The sequence below is a fragment of the Pyrus communis genome, chromosome 6 (assembly GCF_963583255.1).
Source record: "Pyrus communis chromosome 6, drPyrComm1.1, whole genome shotgun sequence".
Classification (NCBI taxonomy): domain Eukaryota; kingdom Viridiplantae; phylum Streptophyta; class Magnoliopsida; order Rosales; family Rosaceae; genus Pyrus; species Pyrus communis.
The window spans coordinates 11936045-11958254 of record NC_084808.1 but is presented as its reverse complement, the minus strand read 5'-3'; the positions used below and the strand labels follow the sequence as shown (position 1 = coordinate 11958254).

The 22210-nt window shown below is 37.7% G+C and overlaps 4 protein-coding genes across 8 annotated transcripts; 1 reads left to right on the top strand and 3 right to left on the bottom strand.

The window, feature by feature from the left end:
* Positions 1-563: 563 nt before the first annotated feature.
* Positions 564-1181, bottom strand: LOC137736040 (uncharacterized). The gene has a single exon (XM_068475383.1). It carries the CDS (start codon positions 1179-1181, stop codon positions 564-566), a length of 618 nt encoding a protein of 205 aa, XP_068331484.1.
* A 5069-nt stretch (positions 1182-6250) lies between these two features.
* Positions 6251-8208, bottom strand: LOC137738362 (protein COFACTOR ASSEMBLY OF COMPLEX C SUBUNIT B CCB2, chloroplastic-like). Its single transcript, XM_068477997.1, has 6 exons — positions 7962-8208; positions 7775-7884; positions 7597-7668; positions 7045-7188; positions 6674-6827; positions 6251-6580 (listed from the first exon to the last, which is right to left on the bottom strand). The coding sequence occupies exons 1-6, from the start codon at positions 8143-8145 to the stop codon at positions 6378-6380; spliced, it is 867 nt and encodes a 288-aa protein (XP_068334098.1). The 5' UTR covers positions 8146-8208; the 3' UTR covers positions 6251-6377.
* Positions 8209-8647: 439 nt separating this feature from the next.
* Positions 8648-14019, top strand: LOC137737213 (pentatricopeptide repeat-containing protein At5g57250, mitochondrial). 5 transcript variants are annotated; one of them, XM_068476630.1, is made up of 4 exons: positions 8648-12132; positions 12702-12795; positions 12868-12958; positions 13465-14019. In XM_068476630.1, the coding sequence occupies exon 1, from the start codon at positions 8759-8761 to the stop codon at positions 12047-12049; it is 3291 nt and encodes a 1096-aa protein (XP_068332731.1). In that variant the 5' UTR covers positions 8648-8758; the 3' UTR covers positions 12050-12132; positions 12702-12795; positions 12868-12958; positions 13465-14019. The 5 variants fall into 5 exon arrangements, with proteins under 5 accessions (XP_068332731.1, XP_068332733.1, XP_068332734.1 ...); XM_068476632.1 differs by having other exon boundaries at positions 12676-12795; XM_068476633.1 differs by lacking the exon at positions 12702-12795.
* A 497-nt stretch (positions 14020-14516) lies between these two features.
* LOC137737008 (conserved oligomeric Golgi complex subunit 6) lies at positions 14517-19108 on the bottom strand. Its single transcript, XM_068476349.1, has 9 exons — positions 18491-19108; positions 18212-18319; positions 18062-18129; positions 17647-17770; positions 17427-17573; positions 17080-17343; positions 16684-16968; positions 16009-16155; positions 14517-15193 (listed from the first exon to the last, which is right to left on the bottom strand). The coding sequence occupies exons 1-9, from the start codon at positions 18908-18910 to the stop codon at positions 14684-14686; spliced, it is 2073 nt and encodes a 690-aa protein (XP_068332450.1). The 5' UTR covers positions 18911-19108; the 3' UTR covers positions 14517-14683.
* Positions 19109-22210: the final 3102 nt, after the last annotated feature.

The window sequence follows — 22210 nt, the reverse complement described above, 5'->3', positions numbered from 1 at the left end:
TATTAGGTGTCAAAAGTACACAATTTTGTTACTTCGAGTGTTTTTAGGCTGTTTTTGGCATTTATAAGATCAAATGAGCTTGCATTTGACATACTTTGAAGCTTAAGCAAATAAACCCATATTATGCACTACTATAAATATAAGAAGAAAAAAAAACCAAAGAAAACTTGCAAAGGAAAAGGCTCAGATGCTAGATTAGCATCAGAAGAAGTATGAATATTTCAAATAGTGTTTTCAACATATCCTTTTTTACACTTGAGCAAGAAGAAAACCAACACACACAAAAAAAAATAAAAATAAAAATAAAACAACAACAACAACCAGAAATTCCTGCTTTCAAATGCCGTGTACATATTTGAATTTTCAATTTTCGGTTTTAAAAACAATTAAAAACTCAAAAACGTAACGGTTGTCAAACGACTCCTAAAATCAACAAGATTTTTCACTTCATCGTTCCACAAGAAATTTCTCATTACATCCATGGCCACCAATATTTTTTTTTTTTAATTTTAATTACTAAAACATATATACTAGTGTAACTGATAAAATTGCAAAACCAAAACCTAATTCACAACCACCTCCACTTGCCTCTCCTGCAAATCAGACTCAGTCATCTTGTTCAACGATCTCTCCGTTATCGTATCCAACAGCGGCTTCCACGAACGACGCGACGATCTCTGAGAGCCATAATCCACCATCATACTCAAATTCTCCTGCTCCACAAACCTTCCCGGACTCCTCCCTGGACTCCTCCCCGGACTCCTCCCCGGCGACGACGAAGAGCTCCACATAGGGCTTGGGCAAAACTGGCCGCTCATGCTTGAAGAATAGGCCGCAGGAGACTGAGGGGCAGACGAAGACTGCTTCCTGCTGCTCTTTGCTGCTGCAGAAGTGAGCTTTCTGGCTATGGAAGCCAAGTCGAGAGGAGAAACATCACTCCGCAATGCAGAGTAGGGGAGGAGGAAGTAGACCTGCCCTGGTTGGAGGAGGGTGTCATGCTTCAATGGCTTCGACCCAGTTGAGAGGAGCTGAGATGGAGTGCATACAAAGTGCTTTGTGGGCTTCCCGGTCACTTGCCCTACTGAGATTGGGTGCTCAAAATCCTCCACATACCCATTCAGATGCACCACCTTCACATTCTGGAGTTCAACTTTTGGTCTGCAAGAAAAGCAACCACCCATGCTTTTTATTTATTTTTTTTTTGAGATGTGTTTTGGATGCAGAGAAGAATGGAAGGGCGCCCCTTAAGGGAGATATATACATATATATATATATATATATATGATGTGTTTGTGTGTGTGTGTGTGTATATATATGTATGTATTTGTATTTATATATGTAGATATGACGAATGAGAATTTAAACAAGGGAAGACTTTGTTACAAAGACTAGACCTGCTGAGAAAATATCATGCTTAGTCAATTGTCTTTATTAGTTTACTTTATCTTTCATCTTATTTATTGACGTGTTGATAGTTTTAGAACTTAAACTATTTGATTGTATTCTTGAATTGATTTAATGGCTTTGGCTTTGGATTTTAAGTATATCATATTATAGCTATTTTATACCCAAATAAATTTAAAATGATAAACGATGAGATTTTTTTTTTTTGAAACGCCATACAAAACCTATAAGTTAACATGTTCTTTTTACTAGACTCATTTCCATACGGCATGTTCTCAATTTGATTTTTACGATGGTGGCTAAGGAGATGCTAAAAATTTTTTATAAGGTTTTCAGTTGTTAAAACTAAAAACGGAAAAACTTAACTCAAAGAGGTTTTAATTTTGACCCTTCAAAACCGAATCATGTTTAGAAAAACAAAATAAACTGTAATTTCATAATTACCTCTTTCTTCTTCGATCCACTACTTATCGGGTTCAAACTCGTTTAAGCCTTGATGTTGCTTCATAAATTTGCAAATTTTAACATTTGCGAGTCAAGACTCAAGAGTATATTTGGGTACAAGTGATTGACTAGAAGTCAAAGCAGTCAACTGAATGGAAAGCACTTTCGGCTTGGTCTTTGGAAAAAGTTTTTGGTTTGGTCCTTGGGATAAAAATGGGTTGAACCGATAGATTTTGTATTGGTACTTATGTATTTTTATAAAAAATAAGTATAAAAAAAATTGAGTTTAAAAAAAATATTTGGTAAACACTTAAAAATAACTTATTTTCATAATATTAGGTGAAAAAAAAATTAAAAACATGAAGTAATAAAAATGAGTTTATTTTCACATTACAACAAAATTAATACAGCAATATCAAACAAAATTGGTTTTATCCGATGAGTCACGTTACGTGTTGGCATTATCTTTCGTGGGCGTGGGGCTTGGGCACTGGCAGCCTATTGACTATGGAAGCTAGGCCCCATGAGTGAGACAAAAAATTGTATACAAAATTCTAATGGAGATGAGTGTCTTGCTTCTGCCACCTAGCTTTTGCCGTGATTAGAAAGTCAAGAGTTCAGAAAATTGGAAAGGAACAAATTCATCTAATCACCTTTTAAATTTGATCTAACGATTAAAGTTATTATAACTTTTAAAGAGATTCTTTGTTTGTAATATATGGATCAAATTTCAAGAATTCGAATTGATTGATTCAGTGGATTTGATTGAAAGGATCGAAGAGAGGTTCCCATTCCCAGAAAATTGAACAAAAGAAAATTATTAGGATCCCACTTTCTTCGTGAAAATTAAAAATTAAAAAATAAAATTCAATTTTAAAAATTCAAGAAAGTAGTTTTTTTTTTTTTTTTTTCAGTTACTAATTTTTTTTTTAATGAAAGTATTTTCCAAATGGGTTTTCGGATTTTTAAAAAAATGAAACAAAAACTGAAAACAGAAAAACTATCAAACAATCCCTTGACTTTCAGTTTTTAGTATTCAATTTTTTTAAAAATAATGAAGAAAAAAAAAACGAAATGGTTATCAAACAGATCCTAAAACTACTTTTGTGAGTTTTCGAATTTTAGCTTTAATTTCATACCAAAAAACAAATATCGAACAAGCTTTCAATTTTCTTAACTTAAAAAGAATATCAAACAACCTTTAAATTTATCAAACAAAATATCATTTACCTCAAAAGTTGGTAGAAATGTACTCTCAAATTTGAGCTTTTATTTCCGTACATGTCCGTGAAGACAAAATAAAATTTGACATAAAAACAGGTGTACAAAAATATTTTCTTTTGTAGTTGAGAAACCAAGTCATTTTTGCTTAAAAAAAACAGAATGGTATAACGTATTTGATGAAGCCTAATAAAATTAATAACGTATTTGATGACGCCTTGGATATTATTGTTTATATTTAATGTAGAACATCGTAGTATAATTTATTTGTTAACCAAAATCATGAACAAAGTATTAGTTTTATTGCACAACCCTAACAATAATAACAAATAAACTCATTGTCCACCATTTCTTTCTCAAACAGGAATTGCCGCCATTAGTGAACATCCCACATATTACTACTACTCGCAAATAATCACTGTTTATCAACTATTTAAACGTTGTATTTTGTTTGAATTTTGACCAACCTGACTCCACAACTTTTCATTCAGCTCATTTTCAGGACGGTCGAATCGGAAACAAGGTTTTCAATTTTATTTGATCTCATTTTCGGAATGATCGAATTGGAAACAATGTTTTCAATTTTATTCGATCATAACATAGTCTTAAATTCAGAATTTTCGAAATTGGAATAATCTCAAAATTTTCGAAACAGAGTTTGAGATTCATATATTTTACACATTTTTTTTATATCTCAAACTTTTTTATATATGTTATTTATTGTTCTATATTTTGTATATGCTTCTATACAAATTTAATGAAAATATGTAGCGTAGTACTATGTTTATCGTTATCAATATTATAAAAATATAAAAGTTAATTACAAAGTACATAATTTTAGTAAATAACTATTAGAAAATTACAATATTTCAAAGGTTTTTTTTTTTTTTTATCAAATAAGCTTGGAACACTTTAAAAAAATTTCCGATCAAAATTGTAAATGTTTAGAATCTCAAGTGCATACATTCCAATTTCCGTCGAATTGTTTTAAAAATATTTGAATTCCGATTCGAAATTTTAATGACGAAATCGAAAAATTCCAATCCAACTTGAAAATATGATATGACTGGAAAATAAAATACGAGGAGGTGAGGTCAACCAAGTAAAACATGTTTAGAAAATAAAATAAATGTTAATTAGCATCATAAGGTTACATTTTACATAATTTAAAAATAAACAGTCTTTATCATGATATGAGAGGTCTCGTGTTGTTGACTTGCATCATCAACCAAGACAAGGTTCAAACATCAAATGAAACTCGGGATCCATCGAATCTTTTGACCGTTCATTCAATCATCCATTATTTTGGTATCTGATATACATCAAAGCATATTAGAATTTTTGATATTTATAAAATGATAATAAAAAAATGGATAATGAAATTTACTGAAAATTTCGTTTTGGATTTAGTTTAAGTACAACAACAATAAAGTCTTATTCCATTAAGTGAGGTCGGATAATTTTGTTTAGAGTTAATTATCGTAAGGTATTCGACGTGAGAATAGAGTGCCAACTGTCGATCACTTGACGCGCTCCCCTCCTTCTTTATCTAGGCTTGAGACCAACAACGTAAGATAAAGTTACACATGCGAAGTTTGGTTTGCAGTTAAACTAAAAGTAATTAATTGTGTGAAATAGTCAAAAGAAATCCATTTAAGGATTGTGATTGAAAATGATTTGAGTGTCATATGAGTGGGAGCATTATTAATTCTTGCTTTACTGCTTTAGTTGTTAAGCAAACATAGAAATTCTCTTGACCTTTTATATATGGGGCAGCATGTTGGTGAAACTAACTCATTGCTCCAAAACTACTCTTGACTCTTCCACTTCATGAAGTATATTGTCTTTCTGTGCGTGTTGGTGGTTGTCAACCATTGACGTTGAATTGTGAGATTCATTTTTACTAACGGTTGATAGCCACCGATGCGGGTGAATTTGTTCTCGAGAAAGAAGTAAGATTTGGGGTAACCAACCAATTTGGATATCATATTTCGTTTAGCAAGACAGACAGTTTGAAGTAAATGCTAGTACTAAGAAATTTCGAAATGACGGATAGGTTTCAGATTCTGTATTTTGATAAATCAATCTGAAAACATGAGTGGCGGCAACCAGAACACCGATAGTAGCGTTACAGTAACAAACGAACAATGGTGGTGACAATTCAAGGCCACCAAAGCCGGGCCATAAGGGAAGCGGGGTGAGATAATCATTTCGGCCTTTGTTCCCCGTTTTCTGGACAAAACTCAATCACTTAAATTCTTAGCAATTGTGTATACAAAAGTGTAATTTAACTAAAACACATACAAAACCACCTTTCCTTCATAATTCCTCCTATAACTTGGGCCCTGATGATGAGTGGTGGGCAAGTACTGTGTTCTTGTCTACTAATTCTGTGTGAAATTCACATAATTCATATGCTATAATTCTCTGCCCTTTCCCAATCATTCACTAGAAGGTCATGGAAGCATATCATCCATCAACAAACGGTCACCACCAGCCCCACCCCATCATGCCATCACCTTTAAACCCAACACAAAACCACTAACTCCACCCTACAACTCTAGCCGCCAACATCGAAAAGAGGTCATGGAGGTTGCTGAAATGGTATGGACTGTCATGATGCAGCCACCACCAACTTCATCACCCACAAAGAAGAACTAGAAGCTTTACGTATGAGGAAATCACGAGCACAAACAAGCTCAATGAAACGTTATCTGAACTCTTAACCCTCTTCTTTGTTAAGAGATTGCCCTCCTAATATAATTTCAATTTGTGTCTATTTTCGATTTAATTCAATACTCGTTTGTTCATTGGGTTCCATATTACATAATCTATGTTTGAAATTCAAATTTTGAGGCAACTAAAATTAATGTTGACTATGATAAACCCAATTGGTGGATTTTGAACATAATCTAGGTTTGAAAAATTAATTGGGGCTTAACGGATGTGACATTTTAACTAGGTTAGGTACTTGTTTAGAATGTTTAAAGAGGTTGAAACCAATCTGGAATGAGACTAAAAGGTTGGGGAGTTTTAGGTACTTAATCCTAAAATTTAATATTGCTTTTAATAATACTGTGTTCATTTTTCTGTATTTCCTCCTATTCTGGTGCTAAAAGAACTAAAAGAACTAAAAGCAAAACTTCTTCTCATGCTAATCTTATATGAATCACAAAAGAGATCAACGGAACCAAAAAGCTGCATTTAAAATAATAATTGCTGCAGTGTAATTCACATGCTATACAAGGCTGCACATATGTTCCGGGGTTTTTTTTCTTTACGGGAATGCTCCTATCAAGGCTCTATCTTTATTGCTTACCTCTGAACTTGTTTGTAAGAGCACCAATCCAGGCTCTGTCCTTATCACTATATGCATACCTCATGGTGGAAGCCAACAAGACAAATCCCTCAACTCTCTGGATCACATTGTCAATTGAATGCTCAACTTGGAGAATCGGTTGTACAAGGAGAGAACAAGTCCCCTGCGGTAGCATCTCCCAAAGTCCAGAATCTGAAACATGAATCAAGGTTTCAATACTATTCCAAGAAAAGACAGTCATTTTCAAAAACAGCGCTGATTAAATAATGCACAAGTTATAGCTACCTTCAATCTGAGATAGGTACAGGGTCTCCTTCAAATCAGAAATGCCAATACTTTCAATCTGTTTCTCAAGCCATCCAAGTACGTTGGCTTTTGAAACCTCATCTGGTATGTTCCAATAGCCGCGTACGCACAATTCATTTTGTACGGATATCATCTGAAACATTAGGAACAACTACATCTGAAGAGCTTATACAAAACATTTGCAAACATAAGCACATAATTTATTTGTTCAGTTACTTATCACTCTCTAGCAACACAACAGAATGTTTTACATAGTCATCCAAAATAATATTGATTTTGTCTCTCCATCTATCTGCCAGGTAAATTTTTTTACTGTGAAGTTTCAAATGTAATAAAAACCTGTTGTGTACCACTGCTATGGTGTTTGTATTGCGCAACAATATGTATGTAGCCCAAGCCAAGTCCTCCTTCTGCGTATCTGAGACATTTTGTGATATAACAAATATTTGCTCACACCCTTGTGGGATGGTCGTCTGATCCATCGGGGTAGCACCCTGCAATATAACTCCACGTAATCAGGCTTGCGAAAAGGCTGAGTAGGCAGTGCACACAACAAGCTACTCGCATATTCGTAAATTTTTATTAGAAAAACACAGTCATCGCCTGTTTCTCTATGGGAACTGGGTTACGATTGAACTCTTCAGTGTTGAATGGTATAAGTTGTACCTATTCTAACTCACATAAAGAAATGCTATTCTCTTATCCGGTTATGCCGGTGGAAAACACAAATGCTGTATCATCTTCAAAAGCAAAATGGAACTAAGGGTTCTTAGCAGTTCATATCTTTTGCACCGTAGAAGCGCTTATCCATCGAATTTCACCATCAATCGGATCATGAATTTAGCACCAATGTTAATTGTAATCTAATTAAATGGAATATATAAGTGCCTTGAAAAGTATACCTTGAGAAATTTTCCAAGATAGGGAAGTGCGACAGAGAATGCAGCCAAAGACAGACCCAAAGCCTCCGTCCTCTATCCGAAAACCCAACAAAAAACACACAAACCCACAAAAATTAAAATAAAATCCAACACAAACTGAAACATTTCCAACACAAGAAAAAACGTTTCATTCTCTTACAAGCTGTGCTGGGGTTGCAGTGGAACCAACAAAATGGTTCAAAATCAAAAGCGAACCGAACCCATATCCAATCCATCTTGGTAAGTAGGATTCGTCCAGCCCAGGTATTCCTACCCAAAACCCATCAATCCATCACAATCGAAATCTCAGTCCAGAGAAAGAGAGAGAAAGAGAGCGAGAGAGTTACCGAGTGTGAAGCGGAGCACGGAGAGGTTGAGTTGGGGGTCCGTGGAGGTGCTTTTGGAATCGTCGAGACGAGCGGAGACTGGTAAGAAATTTGTGGGGAACTTTCTGGCGCGAAATTTGGGTGGGATTTGGATTTTCAACCGAATTAACGGATTTGGGGAAAGAATGGAGCTGGTGTTAGTCATATTTTCTGAGGAACTTTTTCTACTTGTACGGGTGGCTTGGGAGCTGAGAAAAAGTGGGAATGAGTGGAGGGATGAAATGCTGACCTTGAAGAGACAGTCCACTGGTCCAAGTTGAGATTAGGCCCAATTTTGAAATTTTGGGTACTCCTTGGTTGTGGAACCCTAAGTTGCACCGGTGGACACGAATACTGCGACACGCGATATGAAGGCACAACAAGTACATATAAATTCATATATAAATAACATCTTTTTAATCATACAACTGTTAATTTTAATTGATTATTTATATAAACGGTTCTGAACGGTTCTTTCAACCTAAAAACCAAAACCGAAATCGGTCAAAACGATTCAATTCGTTTCTTAAACCTATATTAACTTTTTTTAATCAACATATTTTTTACAATTTATTTTGTCACGGTTTAATTCGGTTTCACGGATTATGCCCACCCTAACGACTAACGAGGCAACCCAATGCTCATAGGCTCATTAGCGTCACCGCGCAGCACCATGGAACAATTTTTCGCATGTTTGGTTAGCTTTCGAACTCAACTCCCCCACTCAACGCTTCGAGGGGAAGCAGCAGCAGCAAACAAATTCAAGAAATTCCCAAATAATGATAATCTTCTTCTCCTCAATCTTCCACACCAAACTAGTCCGATCCTTCTCTTCTTCTTCATCTCCTTGCCGAACCAACCTCCCAGAACCACCACCTCTTCAAACTCTGCTCAAAAGCGGCTTCTCTCCCACTCTCAAATCCATCGTCCAATTCCTTCTCTTCCTCTCTCGAACCCGCCGGTTCGACACCCTCGTCCACTTCTTCTCCCAAATGGAGTCCAACCAAATCAAAGGCAGCGCCCAAACGCACGCAATTCTCACCTGCGCTCTCCTAAATTTGCAGAAATATGAAGAAGCAGAGCATTTTATGAGGACCCGGATGGTCCAAGCTTCGAGTTTGCGGCGGAATCGGATGTGGGACTCTCTGATTCAAGGCCTATGTGTCAACCGGAAAGACCCCGAGAAGGCTTTGTTGGTGTTGCGGGATTGCTTGGGGAGCTACGGTATTTTTCCTTCTTCTTTCACTTTTTGCTCGTTAATTCGTTCGTTTAGCAATCAGGGGGATATGAGCAAGGCAATTGAGGTGCTGGAGTTGATGACTGATGAGAAAGTTAAGTATCCTTTTGATAATTTTGTTTCTAGTTCAGTAATTTCCGGGTTTTGTAAGATTGGGAAGCCGGAAATCGCAGTCAAGTTTTTCAAGAATGCTGTGGATTCGGGAGCTTTAGAGCCTAATGTTGTGACTTATACAGCACTTGCAGGTGCTCTTTGTAAATTGGGTAGAGTTAATGAGGTTTGTGATTTGGTTTGTAGGGTTGAGAAGAGAGGTTGGGCATTTGATGTTGTTTTCTTCAGTAGTTGGATTTGTGGTTATATTTCGGAAGGGGTCTTAATGGAGGTATTTCAGAAGAATAGAAAGATGGTAGACGAAGGCATAAGACCTGATATAATTAGCCATAGTATTATGATAGATGGGTTTTCCAAGCTAGGAGATGTGGAAAAAGCGCTTGGTATTGTAATAAAGATGAGGAAAGATGGGTTAGAACCCAATTTGATCACGTATACTGCCATCCTGTTGGGGTTTTGCAAGAAAGGGAAAATGGAGGAGGCATTTGCTATTTTCAAGATGGTTGAAGATTTGGGAATTGTAGTTGATGAATTCATGTATGCAACTTTAATTCACGGGTCTTGCATGAGAGGAGATCTCGATGATGTTTTTGATTTGCTACATAAAATGGAGGAGAGGGGGATTAATCCAAGCATTGTCACATACAATACTGTAATTAATGGATTATGCAAATTTGGGAGGACATGCGAGGCTGATGAGATCTCAAAGGGTATACTTGGAGATACAATTACATACAGTACGCTGCTACATGGATATATTGAGGAAGAAAATATCACGGGGATTCTTGAAACGAAGAGGAGATTGGAGGAAGCCGGAGTCTACATGGATGTTGTTATGTGTAACATACTTATCAAAGCACTGTTCATGGTGGGGGCATTTGACGATGCTTATATACTATACAAGGGAATGCCAGAGAAGGGTTTGGTTGCAGATTCCAGTACATATTGTACAATGATTGATGGGTACTGTAAAGTTGGTAGAATGGATGAGGCACTTGAGGTATTTGATGAGTTCAGAAGGACACTAGGTTCCTCCGTTGCATGTTATAATTGTATTATCAGTTCGCTCTGTAAGCAGGGAATGGTAGATATGGCCACAGAGGTATTTATTGAACTCAGTGGGAAAGGTTTAGGTTTCGATGTAGGTATCTATAATATTCTGTTGAAGGCAATTTTTGAAGACAATAGTGCAGTTGGAGTTATAAATTTGGTTCGACGGATTGATAGTTTGAAGACAGAAGTGTATGATATTGTTTGCAATGATGCCATCAGCTTCTTGTGCAGGAGAGGTTTTCCCGAGTCTGCATGCGAGGTGTACTTGGCGATGAGGAGGAAAGGGTCAGTTGCCACAAGCAAAACTTACTGTTCAATTTTAGAGGGTCTTATCCATGATGGGAAAGAGTGGCTAACTCAATCTTTCTTGACCATCTTTGTGAAAGAATATGGCCTAGAAGAACCCACGGTAAGCAAGATTCTAGCTTACTACATAAGTCTGAAGAATGTTGATGATGCTTTCTGGTTTCTAGACAAAATGAAGGATAAGCCTGCAGCTGTCACTTTGCCTGTTAGTCTTTATAAGACACTTATAAAGACTGGTAGGGTTTTGGATGCATATAAACTTGTCATGGTGGCCGGAGATGGTCTACCTATCCTGGATGCATTTGATTATTCGCTTATGGTTGATAGTCTTTGTAAAGGAGGACATATCAGTGAGGCATTAGATCTGTGTAGTATTGCTAAAAATAAAGGAGTGGCACTTGATATCATCACTTATAATTCAGTTATAAATGCATTATGCCGCCAAGGCCACCTTGTTGAAGCATTTCGGCTATTTGATTCATTAGAGAGAATTAATTTGGTACCCACGGAAATCACATATGCTACATTGATTGATGCCTTACGTAGAGAGGGGTTTCTTCTGGATGCCAAGGAGTTATTTGAGAGGATGGTTCTCAAGGGCTTTAAGCCAAATACACATGTTTACAACTCGATTATTGATGGTTATTGCAAAATTGGAGATATGGATGATGCCTTGAAGCTTCTTTATGAATTGGACTTAAAATCCCTCAGGCCTGATGAATTCACTGTTAGTATTATAATCAATGGCTTTTGTCTAAAGGGTGATATAGAAGGAGCTCTTGAATTCTTTGTTGACCTCAAGGAAAAAGGTACATTACCTGATTTTTTGGGTTTCTTATATTTACTAAGAGGTCTATGCGCTAAGGGAAGGATGGAAGAAGCCAGAACCATCTTGAGAGAAATGCTCAACTCCCAGTCTGTTTTGGAGCTAATAAATAGAGTTGATGTTGAGGTCGAAACAGATTCATTAGATGGTTTTCTTGCGTCTTTATGTGAGCAAGGCCGTATCGAAGAATCACTTACTGTCCTTAATGAAATTGGGTGCATGTTTTTCCCTGTTAGAGGTTCACCTAATACTCACCAACAATTTCTTAAATTAGACAAGCCTTATGACAGGGAGCCTTCTGGTATAGTTGTTTCAAATTCTGTAACCTCCACCGGCGCAGATTTGGATATTCAGCTTTCTGAAATGAAGAAAGTAGAGAAGGTGGCGGAAAATTATGGTGGTGGAGGGAGATGGTCTCAGTTTAAAGATTTTGACGATTGCTATAAGCAAGTTGCGACGCTCTGTTCATGTGGGGAGATACAAAAGGCTAGTCAATTAGCAAAGGACATGGTTTCTAATTTTGGCAGGGCCAGTTAGTATAATAGAAAAATCCGGCTAAAGTGATGTTGGAACCTTCTTCCCCTTCATTGAGGGAACAGGTGCCATGCATGCAGTTGCAGGTATATTTTTTCGTTCTTTGAAAGTTTGCCTACTCTTTCAAGTTAAATAATTGTTGATTATGTGTTTTATGTATATGGGCTCTGTTTATTCATTTCATTGTGTTATGCTATTTAATTTTTTAGTTTTGGAAAGGCATATATGTATTGTTTCTGAGCAATCTTTCTTTGAATATATCCAATTGATAATATGAATGATCTTATACATTCACTTTTTCACGATGGTATCTGAAAACTTTTGGACTTCCGTTGGTTTTTTTATCAGTCTCGCAGATAAGCAAACATATTGATTAAAATTTACAAATTAACTACAGACTATGCTTTAATATATTGGTTTTGATACTGTTTTGATTTGCTGTTAATATTTCTTCTTTTTTGGGCTTATGCAATCTCTGTGTGTGTTTGCGCTCGCATATATGTGAACACGTATTTATATGTACGCACATTCTTACATATATGGATGTGTGTATACATAACATAGACAGTATATAAAGAATACTTCATTGGATGATTATGCCCTAAAGTATAAGTTTTAGCTTGCAACAGAATACTGACAAGCTAAACGGTTTCAGCTGGTGGAACTTGAAGCATGAAAATTGAAAGCGATAGTAATACATAATGGTTTTGCGCCGGTTAAACTTTGTGTGGCATCATTAAGATGAAAAGGTAGCCCTCTACATTGTTTCAATTCTTTGTTTGTTTTTCTTTTGTGTGTTTGAATTTATTGGTTAGTTACAGAAACGTGCTGCACAATATGGCATTCAACCCGATGCTGCCCTTGCCGTTGAATGATACATTGGGAAAAACTTGACGGATGTTTGTGTTTCAGGTAATTTACTAGTTCAGATGCGTGAGTATTAGGTTAAACTCTCATCCGTTTTTTTATGAACTTTTGACCGGAATGTGTGGTGTTCTTTTACTTCCCTGAATTATGGGCTACCTATTCTGCTCGGCCTTCAAACTAAGTTTCTAATTTTATTTACATTTTCCATACTCCTTTCGTAATAACTAACCTGGAATGATTATCATGCTTTCTTTGTCATTGTTGTTTTGCCGGTATTTGTAAAGAACCATATGCGTTTTATCGGCATCTGAAAATTTTTCTTTGAACCTCTTGCAGGTTCCTCTGTAATAAGTGCAAACTGATAATGCTTGTTGCACATATCAGTTTGTATTTTAATGCTTATTACGGCATATATCGTCAACCAAATCCTGATCTTTCGTTTATTTCTTTGCTAAATACTCTTAAATTCACGTTACTGGTGGATGATCATGTTTTCTCAAGGAGTTTTGGTAGCTATACGTTGAGCTAACAATCTCTCTCTTTAATCTCAGCCAAGGGACTTGGTGCAACCGAGTGACACTAGTTGGATTTAATCTCAACAAATGATGTCTGGTGAAACCAACCTGCTTCTCTATGAAAAAAGGTGTTTGCAGAATCATGCCAATTGTCGCTCAAGTTCCCGGGATGCGGATGTTGATCAGTAGATCTGCCAATTCGTTGCTGTAAATGCAGAAGTGAGGAACAAATTTAGCAAGCTTTGGTGAATGATGTAAGCACTGTTCTAAAATTCTCGTCTAACCGGCTGACGACCGTCCCGACGATTAATTCTTAGGCGTTTGAAAATTAAAAAATGACGCATAAACCTAATTAGACGTCTGCCTAACTTGTCCAGGCGCCCGCCTAGCCCGTCTAGACCTGCCTAGGCCGTGACTCCCACTTGTACAAAAAATTGATAACTTTCATTTTGTGTTTTATTTTTTCAAGAAAATGTAAAAAACTTGTTGAATACTTGAATGAACGCTCATTATGTTTTAATACTTAGTATGTATCCCAATACGTTATAATTTATAAGTTATTTTATTTTGCAATTTATGTATCACAATACAATTATGTATTTTTAAAAAAAAATATAAATAGGTAGTTATTTATACAATATTTAATAAATTTACTTAAATCCACTTGGTCTACTTGGCCGTCCAAGCACTAAATCCTAGCCCGTCGCCCCGATTGACTAGCCACACATTGAACGCACACACAAGAAAGGGATAAAACGCAAGGAACCCTTGCCGCTTCGTTCTGTTGCGGCTTCTGTGGTTTCAGTAAAACTCAAGACCGTTGGAAAGCTAAACCCAAAATTCCGAGCCTTAACGAAGTTGTATAAGAAAACTTTACATTCGTATCAATGCGTTAGCAGAAAACGGAAAATTTGTTCCCCTGTTTTAACAATGACATTGCATGCAGGGTTTTCTCCATTGCCGCTGGAGTTTGTCATCCACACATCAATTAGTCCAAATGAGCACAATTGTTCACGATTCCACGCATCTGTCATTCGGCGTCAGAGAAATTCAACTGAACAACTTGTTTATTCCATTACAGTGATTAATTTACTTGCATACAATTCTTCTTCTGCTAAATAATATTAACATTTCACAATCGCATATCCAACAAAACTTGTTCGACGGAGATATGAGTTTTCAACAATCTGTTTAATAGAGAATGAGAAAATCTGAGAGTAACACAAATGTAAGGGGGAGAAGAAAAATCAGTGCTTCATATTCCTAAAATGGTCCTTATCTGGTCTGGAGGATGCCTCGCCAGTGACTTAGGATCTGAGTAGCCATTTTTGGGATCCATAATTGCCTCGTACGTAAGGTCATATGCTTCGGCCAATGATTTAGCCACTTGGATACAAGCTTCAGAACGCAACTTCGGAACCTGCATCTGCTCAAATTCAGGCAGGGAACTTTCACTTCCCAAGACAAGCCCAAAGAAAGCCTTCAAACACTCGGAAAGAGATGCTGGAGAAGTGTCCTCTATCTCTACCAACGGGGTAGTGCCAGTCTCCCTGCTGAGTGAGTCACGGAAATAAGTCATCTTCTGCGACAATCCGCATCTTTTAAGGATCGTATCGACTTCATTTTCTACAAGGGCTTGCATGTGCTTATCTATCATCGTCCCGAGGTTCTTCACGTATTCCACTGCGACCTCATGCCCAAGCAATGGTTGTTGGATGGCACACAAACAATTGATGAGGAAAATCTTAGAGGATGTTTCACTAGACTGCACCAATCCATTAAACAGGTATTAGGACGAAAGCAGTGAGGAAGATTATGCACAAGTGACTCACGATCCAATTTATATATCATTAAATACAGGGACCTTTTATTTTCAAAAAATACACCAATTTCCCGTGTCATGGCTGGTTTTTGATAATCTAATATTTGCAGATAGGGTTCTAGTACCAAGGTCCTTTTATTATATCTAAGATTCTAAAATCCTGAGGAAAGTATAATAATATCTTTGGTACCAGAATTTTCGGCTTTGTAGCAGAGCATGATAATCTCAGAAATCTAGTTTTAGCCTTAAAGCTTCGACACAAAAAAAAAAAAAAAAAAAAAAAAGCAGCAGTCTTGAAGCATAAATACAGAATAAAGCAATTGATCAGACTATTGGAGTGCGTCACAAAAATCTTTGAAACAAGCATGAAAAGGGGTAGGTACAGAAATTTCTAAGAATAAGACCCCATCATTGTACTTTTGGCTCGTTTGGAAGTAATTTAAAAATAACTGAAAGTGCTTTTAGCAAAAATGTTTATGGGTTCTAAACGCACTTTTAAGTGCTTTTCCAGGATTCACTTGCATTTTTATTAAGAATTGGTTCCAAAAACATTTTCACCATAAGTGCTTTCAGCCATTTTAAAAGCACTCTTTTTGGGTATAGATTGATATGGGATTCATCATAACTTAGCACCAGGAGCAGATACAAACTAGAGCTAACGAGAATTACAACAAAATCTAACAGTAAGCCACGATATCCTAGGACTGGCTGGAGATTAATCTGAAATTAGAGGCTAGGAAATTAATGAGAAAAGAAACCTGAGACGACGAGGCAGAATTGCTGTTGGACAATAGTGCGTCAACTGGTGATTTACCAAATTGACCTAAGTCAGAACTCATCTTACTTCTTCTTGAGGAGTGGCCAACTCCCTTGGACTTGTGTGCCTCTGCAGCTTGCTCACATATCTGCAATGGTAGAAGCAAGGAACTTTATTAAAACTTAATTCAACATATTTAATAAATTAAACGTCAATCTCAGATCTCAATTTCTGACTGAAAAGTTAAAGAGACTAATTTTCACTTGGAGTGCATCAGCACGGTTTTGAATCCCTTTAAATTTGTAACATGATTAATAAAAGAGGTACAACGAAACAATTTTCTCGGTATGATGTTTCAAGATATGACTCCACACTGCGAGTCTGCAACAAGTTTTGGCTTCCAAGGCCAGGTGTGCCAACTTAAATCGTTTACAGGAGTGGTTCTACCAATATAGAGAGCATCTGATTGAGGGATTACACAAACTCACAACAATAGGTGCAAAGCACTCAAAGGAAGTTCTCAGTAAGTTTGTTCTAATTAATGGGAATGTAACAGTTTTGAAGCAGATATGACAGGAACAAAAGACTAATGTCAATGTTGCTTTGACCAGCATGAAACCAGAAGCAAGCTTATCAATCATGCCATTCACATAACAAAATGTCCAGCACAACGCACCTTAACAATTGGGTCAAGTAAAGCAGATATGACTGGACCAAAAGAAGGATCTTTGCCTAAAGTTGGAAGCATCATGCTGTTATGAGTCTCAACTATTTCAAGCAACAGTGAGACTCCTTCCCTTACTGCTGGTGGAGGGGAGAGATCAACAGAAACAAGGGGAGGGTACCTCAAAAGCTTTTCCCCTCGGGTTTTCAGAATATCAAAGAAAGTTTTCTGAGCAGCATCTTTTAGTGTCCAGAGTGTATCAGATAAAGCTGTTTCTCTCCCAATAAATTCTGATACCTGCAAGTAGCAAGTAGATAGACAGCCATATATTAGGGAAAAAAGAAAAGAAAGCCAGATAACATGTGGAACAACTTATTCCATTGATGAATAGGAAAAGGCATCACTTACAGTGTGACTGTAGAACTCCAGGGTATTACTTAGTTTGTATGAAATTATGAGACTGGACTGGGACTGCAAAACTTGTTCAACCCTTACTTTAAATGGCCGGCAAACTCCCTCAAAAATTCTATCCATAACAAACATCAAATCAGATTCTGTCTTTCGAGAATCACTCTCAGGGCTCTTGGAGAACTGGTTTCTGGTTGGACTAGTATCTCCTGTAGCATCTGGATCCAGTAACGCAAAGACAAGTTCCCGCTCAGATGCTAAGGCCTGCAACAGGAGCAAGAAAAGACAGATGATGAATATAATTCACAAATGGAAGTGCAACACAACCAAGATCTTTGTTTTCACACCTGATGTAACCAGCCTAGCATGTCCCCAACATATCGTAAGGGATCATGAGCATGAACTTCAATCGGTCGAGGCATTCCACCAGGTCCTCCACGTGTAAGAGCACTGATAAACCGTCTAAACAATGCATTATGCCTCATGTTTGCTACCTAGAAGATTCACTAACAAGTGAATAAGCAAGGTAATAGATAAAAGGGAGAAATGGTTAGCACAGAGAATCACCTCTTCTGCACAATACTTAAAAAGCACAGGCCTTTCCTTGAGGCAACGAACTGCTGTTTTCAAAAGATCATCAACTTGAGGATTATCAGAGTCACCAAGTCTTCTACATTCCGCCTGAACCCACCTAAAACACAGGAATAATTAAAGACTCATATCTCATATCTCATCTATCCCAGCAGAATGGTAGTCTCAAAATTTTGAAACAATTATACATATAGGTAATGTTCTCAGTTCTCTTGCCGTATCAAAGAATGCTACATTGCCATACTGTAATCTTGGCCACGTATGTAAACAAGAATTCACCTAATTAGTGGTCTAGATTGACAGTCTTCCAAGATAACATGTTAGACCATTCAAGAAGAGAAATTGACCTCGTAAATATGCATATTAAGGAAGATAATAAGAAAATAAAAACCTGCACAGGCGCTCGTACGCTCCCTCTTGGTAGACAGCCATCATATCCATGAGCTCCAGACCGGCACGCTGCAAGTGAATTGTAATTGAGTAAGTATCACCTTTCATGTCTCCTGGCTCCCGAAATTTTTTCAATGAGAGTAGAGAGTACCTGGTGATGAGTCCTCAAAAGCAATTTACAGTTGGCATGAATTTCTTGAACATGATTAAGCGCCTTGAAGAAGTTTTCATTCAGTTCTTCATCCCTCAATGCACTTATCTAACAAACCCAAATCAACAAATCAACCAACTGATTCAAATCTCAACACAAATCAACACCAAAACCCAAATCAACAACTAAATCAATTGATGCAAATCTCGCAACAAAAACCCAAATCAATCAATTGAATCAAATCTCAGAACTTATAAACGCAAATGGTTTGATGGATACCTCTTGATTAGAGAGCTGGTAATCGCGGAGGAAGCAAGAGACGATCTGCTGCCTCTGGGTGGTAACGTTGAGCTCCTGCTTGAGCCTTTCGGTGGTGGCGATAATGTCACCAGTAGTGGCGGTGCAGCTGCTGAGAGCGACGGCGATCTTGTCGCAGCTAGTGGCCAAGGCACTGACCTCGTCCTCCACGCGATCCAAGGCCTCTTGGGCTGCCAGGGAGGCCTCGAGGAACTCGAGGTTGGTGGCGAGGCCTCGCTTCTCGATGGTGGATCGGAGGTTCCGCCGCGACTGAGGGGTATTTTCGGAATAGAAAGAAGAGAGGGTGTTGAGTGAGGCCAGCACATCGGGGGAGTCCGTGCGACACTCCAAGACCTTCTTCAGCTTCCGGGACAGTCCCGGCGCCAGCGTCGTCGTTCCCATTTTTAGGGGCAGTCAGGTGGCGGAGTGGTGGCAGAATGCTGTGTGTGTCGCAGGCAATGGGATGGCGGGAGATGGTGGATCCAGATTTGGGAGCCGGAAGCCTGGAAGTTGGGGAAGGCCAACTCTAGTAATATTATCGCACATTTAATCAATCTCTCTTTAATTTACACCAAAAAACAGTGTTACCGACAGTTTTTTGGAAAAAGAGTGTTCACACATTTTAACTCTCGGTTTTGTTAATTTTTTTCATTTTATCTTCTTTAATTTATTTAATTCAACGATCAAATATTAAGAATGATTAAATAAAGGCATATTAGAAATCCTTTGATATTTAGAAGAGAAACTTTGTATTACTTAAAGAGTAAGTTTTTATTCTCTTTATTACTATAACTAAAGGTACAAGCACTAGTGAATTAATACACGATTCTCCAATTCCATTCTCCACTCTCTTTCTCTCCATGCCACATCTAAATATAGGTCACAACACGTTATCAGCACACTCTTCACGCAATGCTAAAAAGAATTTATTTGTCTTCAATTAGAGGAATATTACTATTCAATTATTTTAATTGATTAAATTTTGATTTTCTTGAATTCATTTACTTTTATTGATTCAATTTATTTTTCTTATGTTGAACGTGATACAAGCTTTGGAGATGGAAAGCTGAAATTAAAGAAATAATTTTCTGCATCAAACCAATTCATCAATGTCATCATGCAAGCAAGTTTTTCTAGAACAACGATTTTTATCTTGATATTTTTGCAGCCCTAATAACATGAACATTCACCATAATGCATGACCAAACTTTACGTTTTTCGAATTTTAGATTCTACATAAATTGTGTATGCATTAGAATCATAATCTTATTGAATTATATTGAATATGCATGAATTGAATTATACATGCATATAATTGAAAAAAAAAATTAACTAGGGTTTCGAGAACCCAACCCAACGAGCTGCAGGTTTTGAGTCGCGCTACCATAAAGAGACACGGAATTGCAATGCACCAGAGCATAGCTCTGCTGTGCTGAGAACCCAAGAACACGACGCTGTTTTGGCGCATGTCATCCCCAACCCAGAAAACCTACCCTTGCCAGAAGCCGAGACTATGGCTTTGCCGTTCTTTTTGAACATCACGACCTGTAGTCGTGTTAGTTTGGGTTTTCACATCGACTGCAATGACGTTCTTTGAATTTCCGTTGAAATTCATAGAAATCAAAGATTCCTGAATCGAATCCCTTGGGTTCCACACATCCCCGATGTCGAGGACCCTTCTCCATCGTTATGACTGGTTCTTGGATAAACCACCATGCATTGAACTCGCCCTAAGTTTTCCCGACAAAAAACATGGCCGCCTGAAGTGGCGGGGCCGACTTTCTTCTCCAGCGAACACACCCAACAACGGTTAGGATGTTTCCTTGGTCCACCCATGCCCTAATTGGGCCTTGGTAACTCAGCCTGTAGCAAACAAGTTTTTTTTTCTTTCTGGGCTCGCTTGCAGCTGCCCAGTGCAACTGCTTTGCTCGGCCCACGTGTGTGGTGCTCCTATGTGACGCACCGCACTGGATTGCACCCCTAGGTAGGCCCTCCAGTTTATCCTACGTTGTATCACACAGGATCTCCACCCCTGTTTTTGGGCCTTCTGTTTTCCCCATGCCTTGAGCCTGTTTCGTGCAACCCAGCAATGTTAGGAAAGCCTACTGCCTTCCTCATTGGCTTTGGCATGGGCCTCAAGGCACATATTTTTTATGCTTCCGTGGACTTTGGTCCATTTTGGGCCACCAAATTTAATCACCTAAATTTGTTTTTTAGGCACTATTAGCTTTATATTTTTCGCCCAATTCTTTCCATTGGCCCGAAGACCAAAAATTAATCAAATCACTATATATTCTTGCTTACATGCATTTTTCAATTGCTATATTTTTTGTCTTGTATATATTGCGTTTGTTTGCATGTATTATAAACTTGAAGTTCATACTCCCAAACCCGAAGTTTCGAAAAGTGCCATAGAGACCTGAAGTTTGTTAACGCGCAACACTCATGTTGAGAGCGAAGTTCTCCATGCTTAAATCCGTTTAAATCAAACCATGTCTTAGAACCTGCATGTTCTAACTTTGTTGTTTATGAAAATTTTATTTCCTAAAACACCAATAACATTCTTGTTTCCACCATTCAGCGTTTTGTTGAACCTTAACAAGTTGGATTTCACTGATTTCGAAGTTTCGAACAAGAAACTACTTTATGTGGATTCAAGACGTGACACCCTGCTTGATTATGATTAGTTGTGAAATCATTGTAGCCAGTTATGGTGTGGAAGAGCTGAATAAGCCTCCACCCTGATCTTTATTTGAAGACTTATGCCTAAAACATATCAAATGGAAGTACCTCACTGTTGAAGACTCCATGGCTCTTTGACTCGCCATGGACTGTTTCAAATCATGCAAAGATAAATTATTGCCAGAAGTAAAACATGATTGAATTCTTTACGTCCATGAATAGGTACAATTTTGAAGTTTATATCCGATTGAATTTTTGACTGGAAGAAAATTTTTCTCATCCTTTTATATCGAAATTGCTCCTAAAATAGCAGTATACAGAGCAAAAGTTTACCAAATTCTCAGATCTGATTACTACCACACCTGTGAGAGAAAGGTACCCCAACAATTCAACTGGGCGATACCAAACGGTATAGACCTAGTTTCGGATGAAGTCTACCGAATGGTGGTGCCTTGGTTCGGCAGGGATGCATCGACTTGCATGCTCTGCTTCAGCAGAGGTGTACCAGACGTTATTGCTCTGCTTCGGCAGAGGCTACCGAATTGACCCCTCTAGTTTCAACTGGATCCTACTGAACCCAAGTCTGGGTTTGTCTCTCTATCTCTCTCATACAATAATTTCGAGTTTGTTTTACAACCTATGGTAGAATCTGGGCCTACTAAGAGGTGGTATCATGCTCGAAGCGTGATCCTTGGCACCTAAGACCTAAAAACTTCAAGAATACAGAATAGTATTCCCGAACCTCAACCTTGCAGAATCTAACTCTATTTTGACATAATAGATCATTGGTTATGCACTTTTCCATGTTTTTACCAATGTTGTTGACGAGTACCATTCCCGTAGTCAATCTGTGAGACTAATTTTGCTCCACCTAGCACATTTGGCGAGCGAAATTTGACATGGAAGGCTGTATTTGCCAAACCCCCTTATATATTTGTTTACTTTGTGAACAATTTATTTTATTCTCGGATTTAAGATTGGTGTTTGGATGTCACTATTGTTTAAAAGTTAATTAACAAA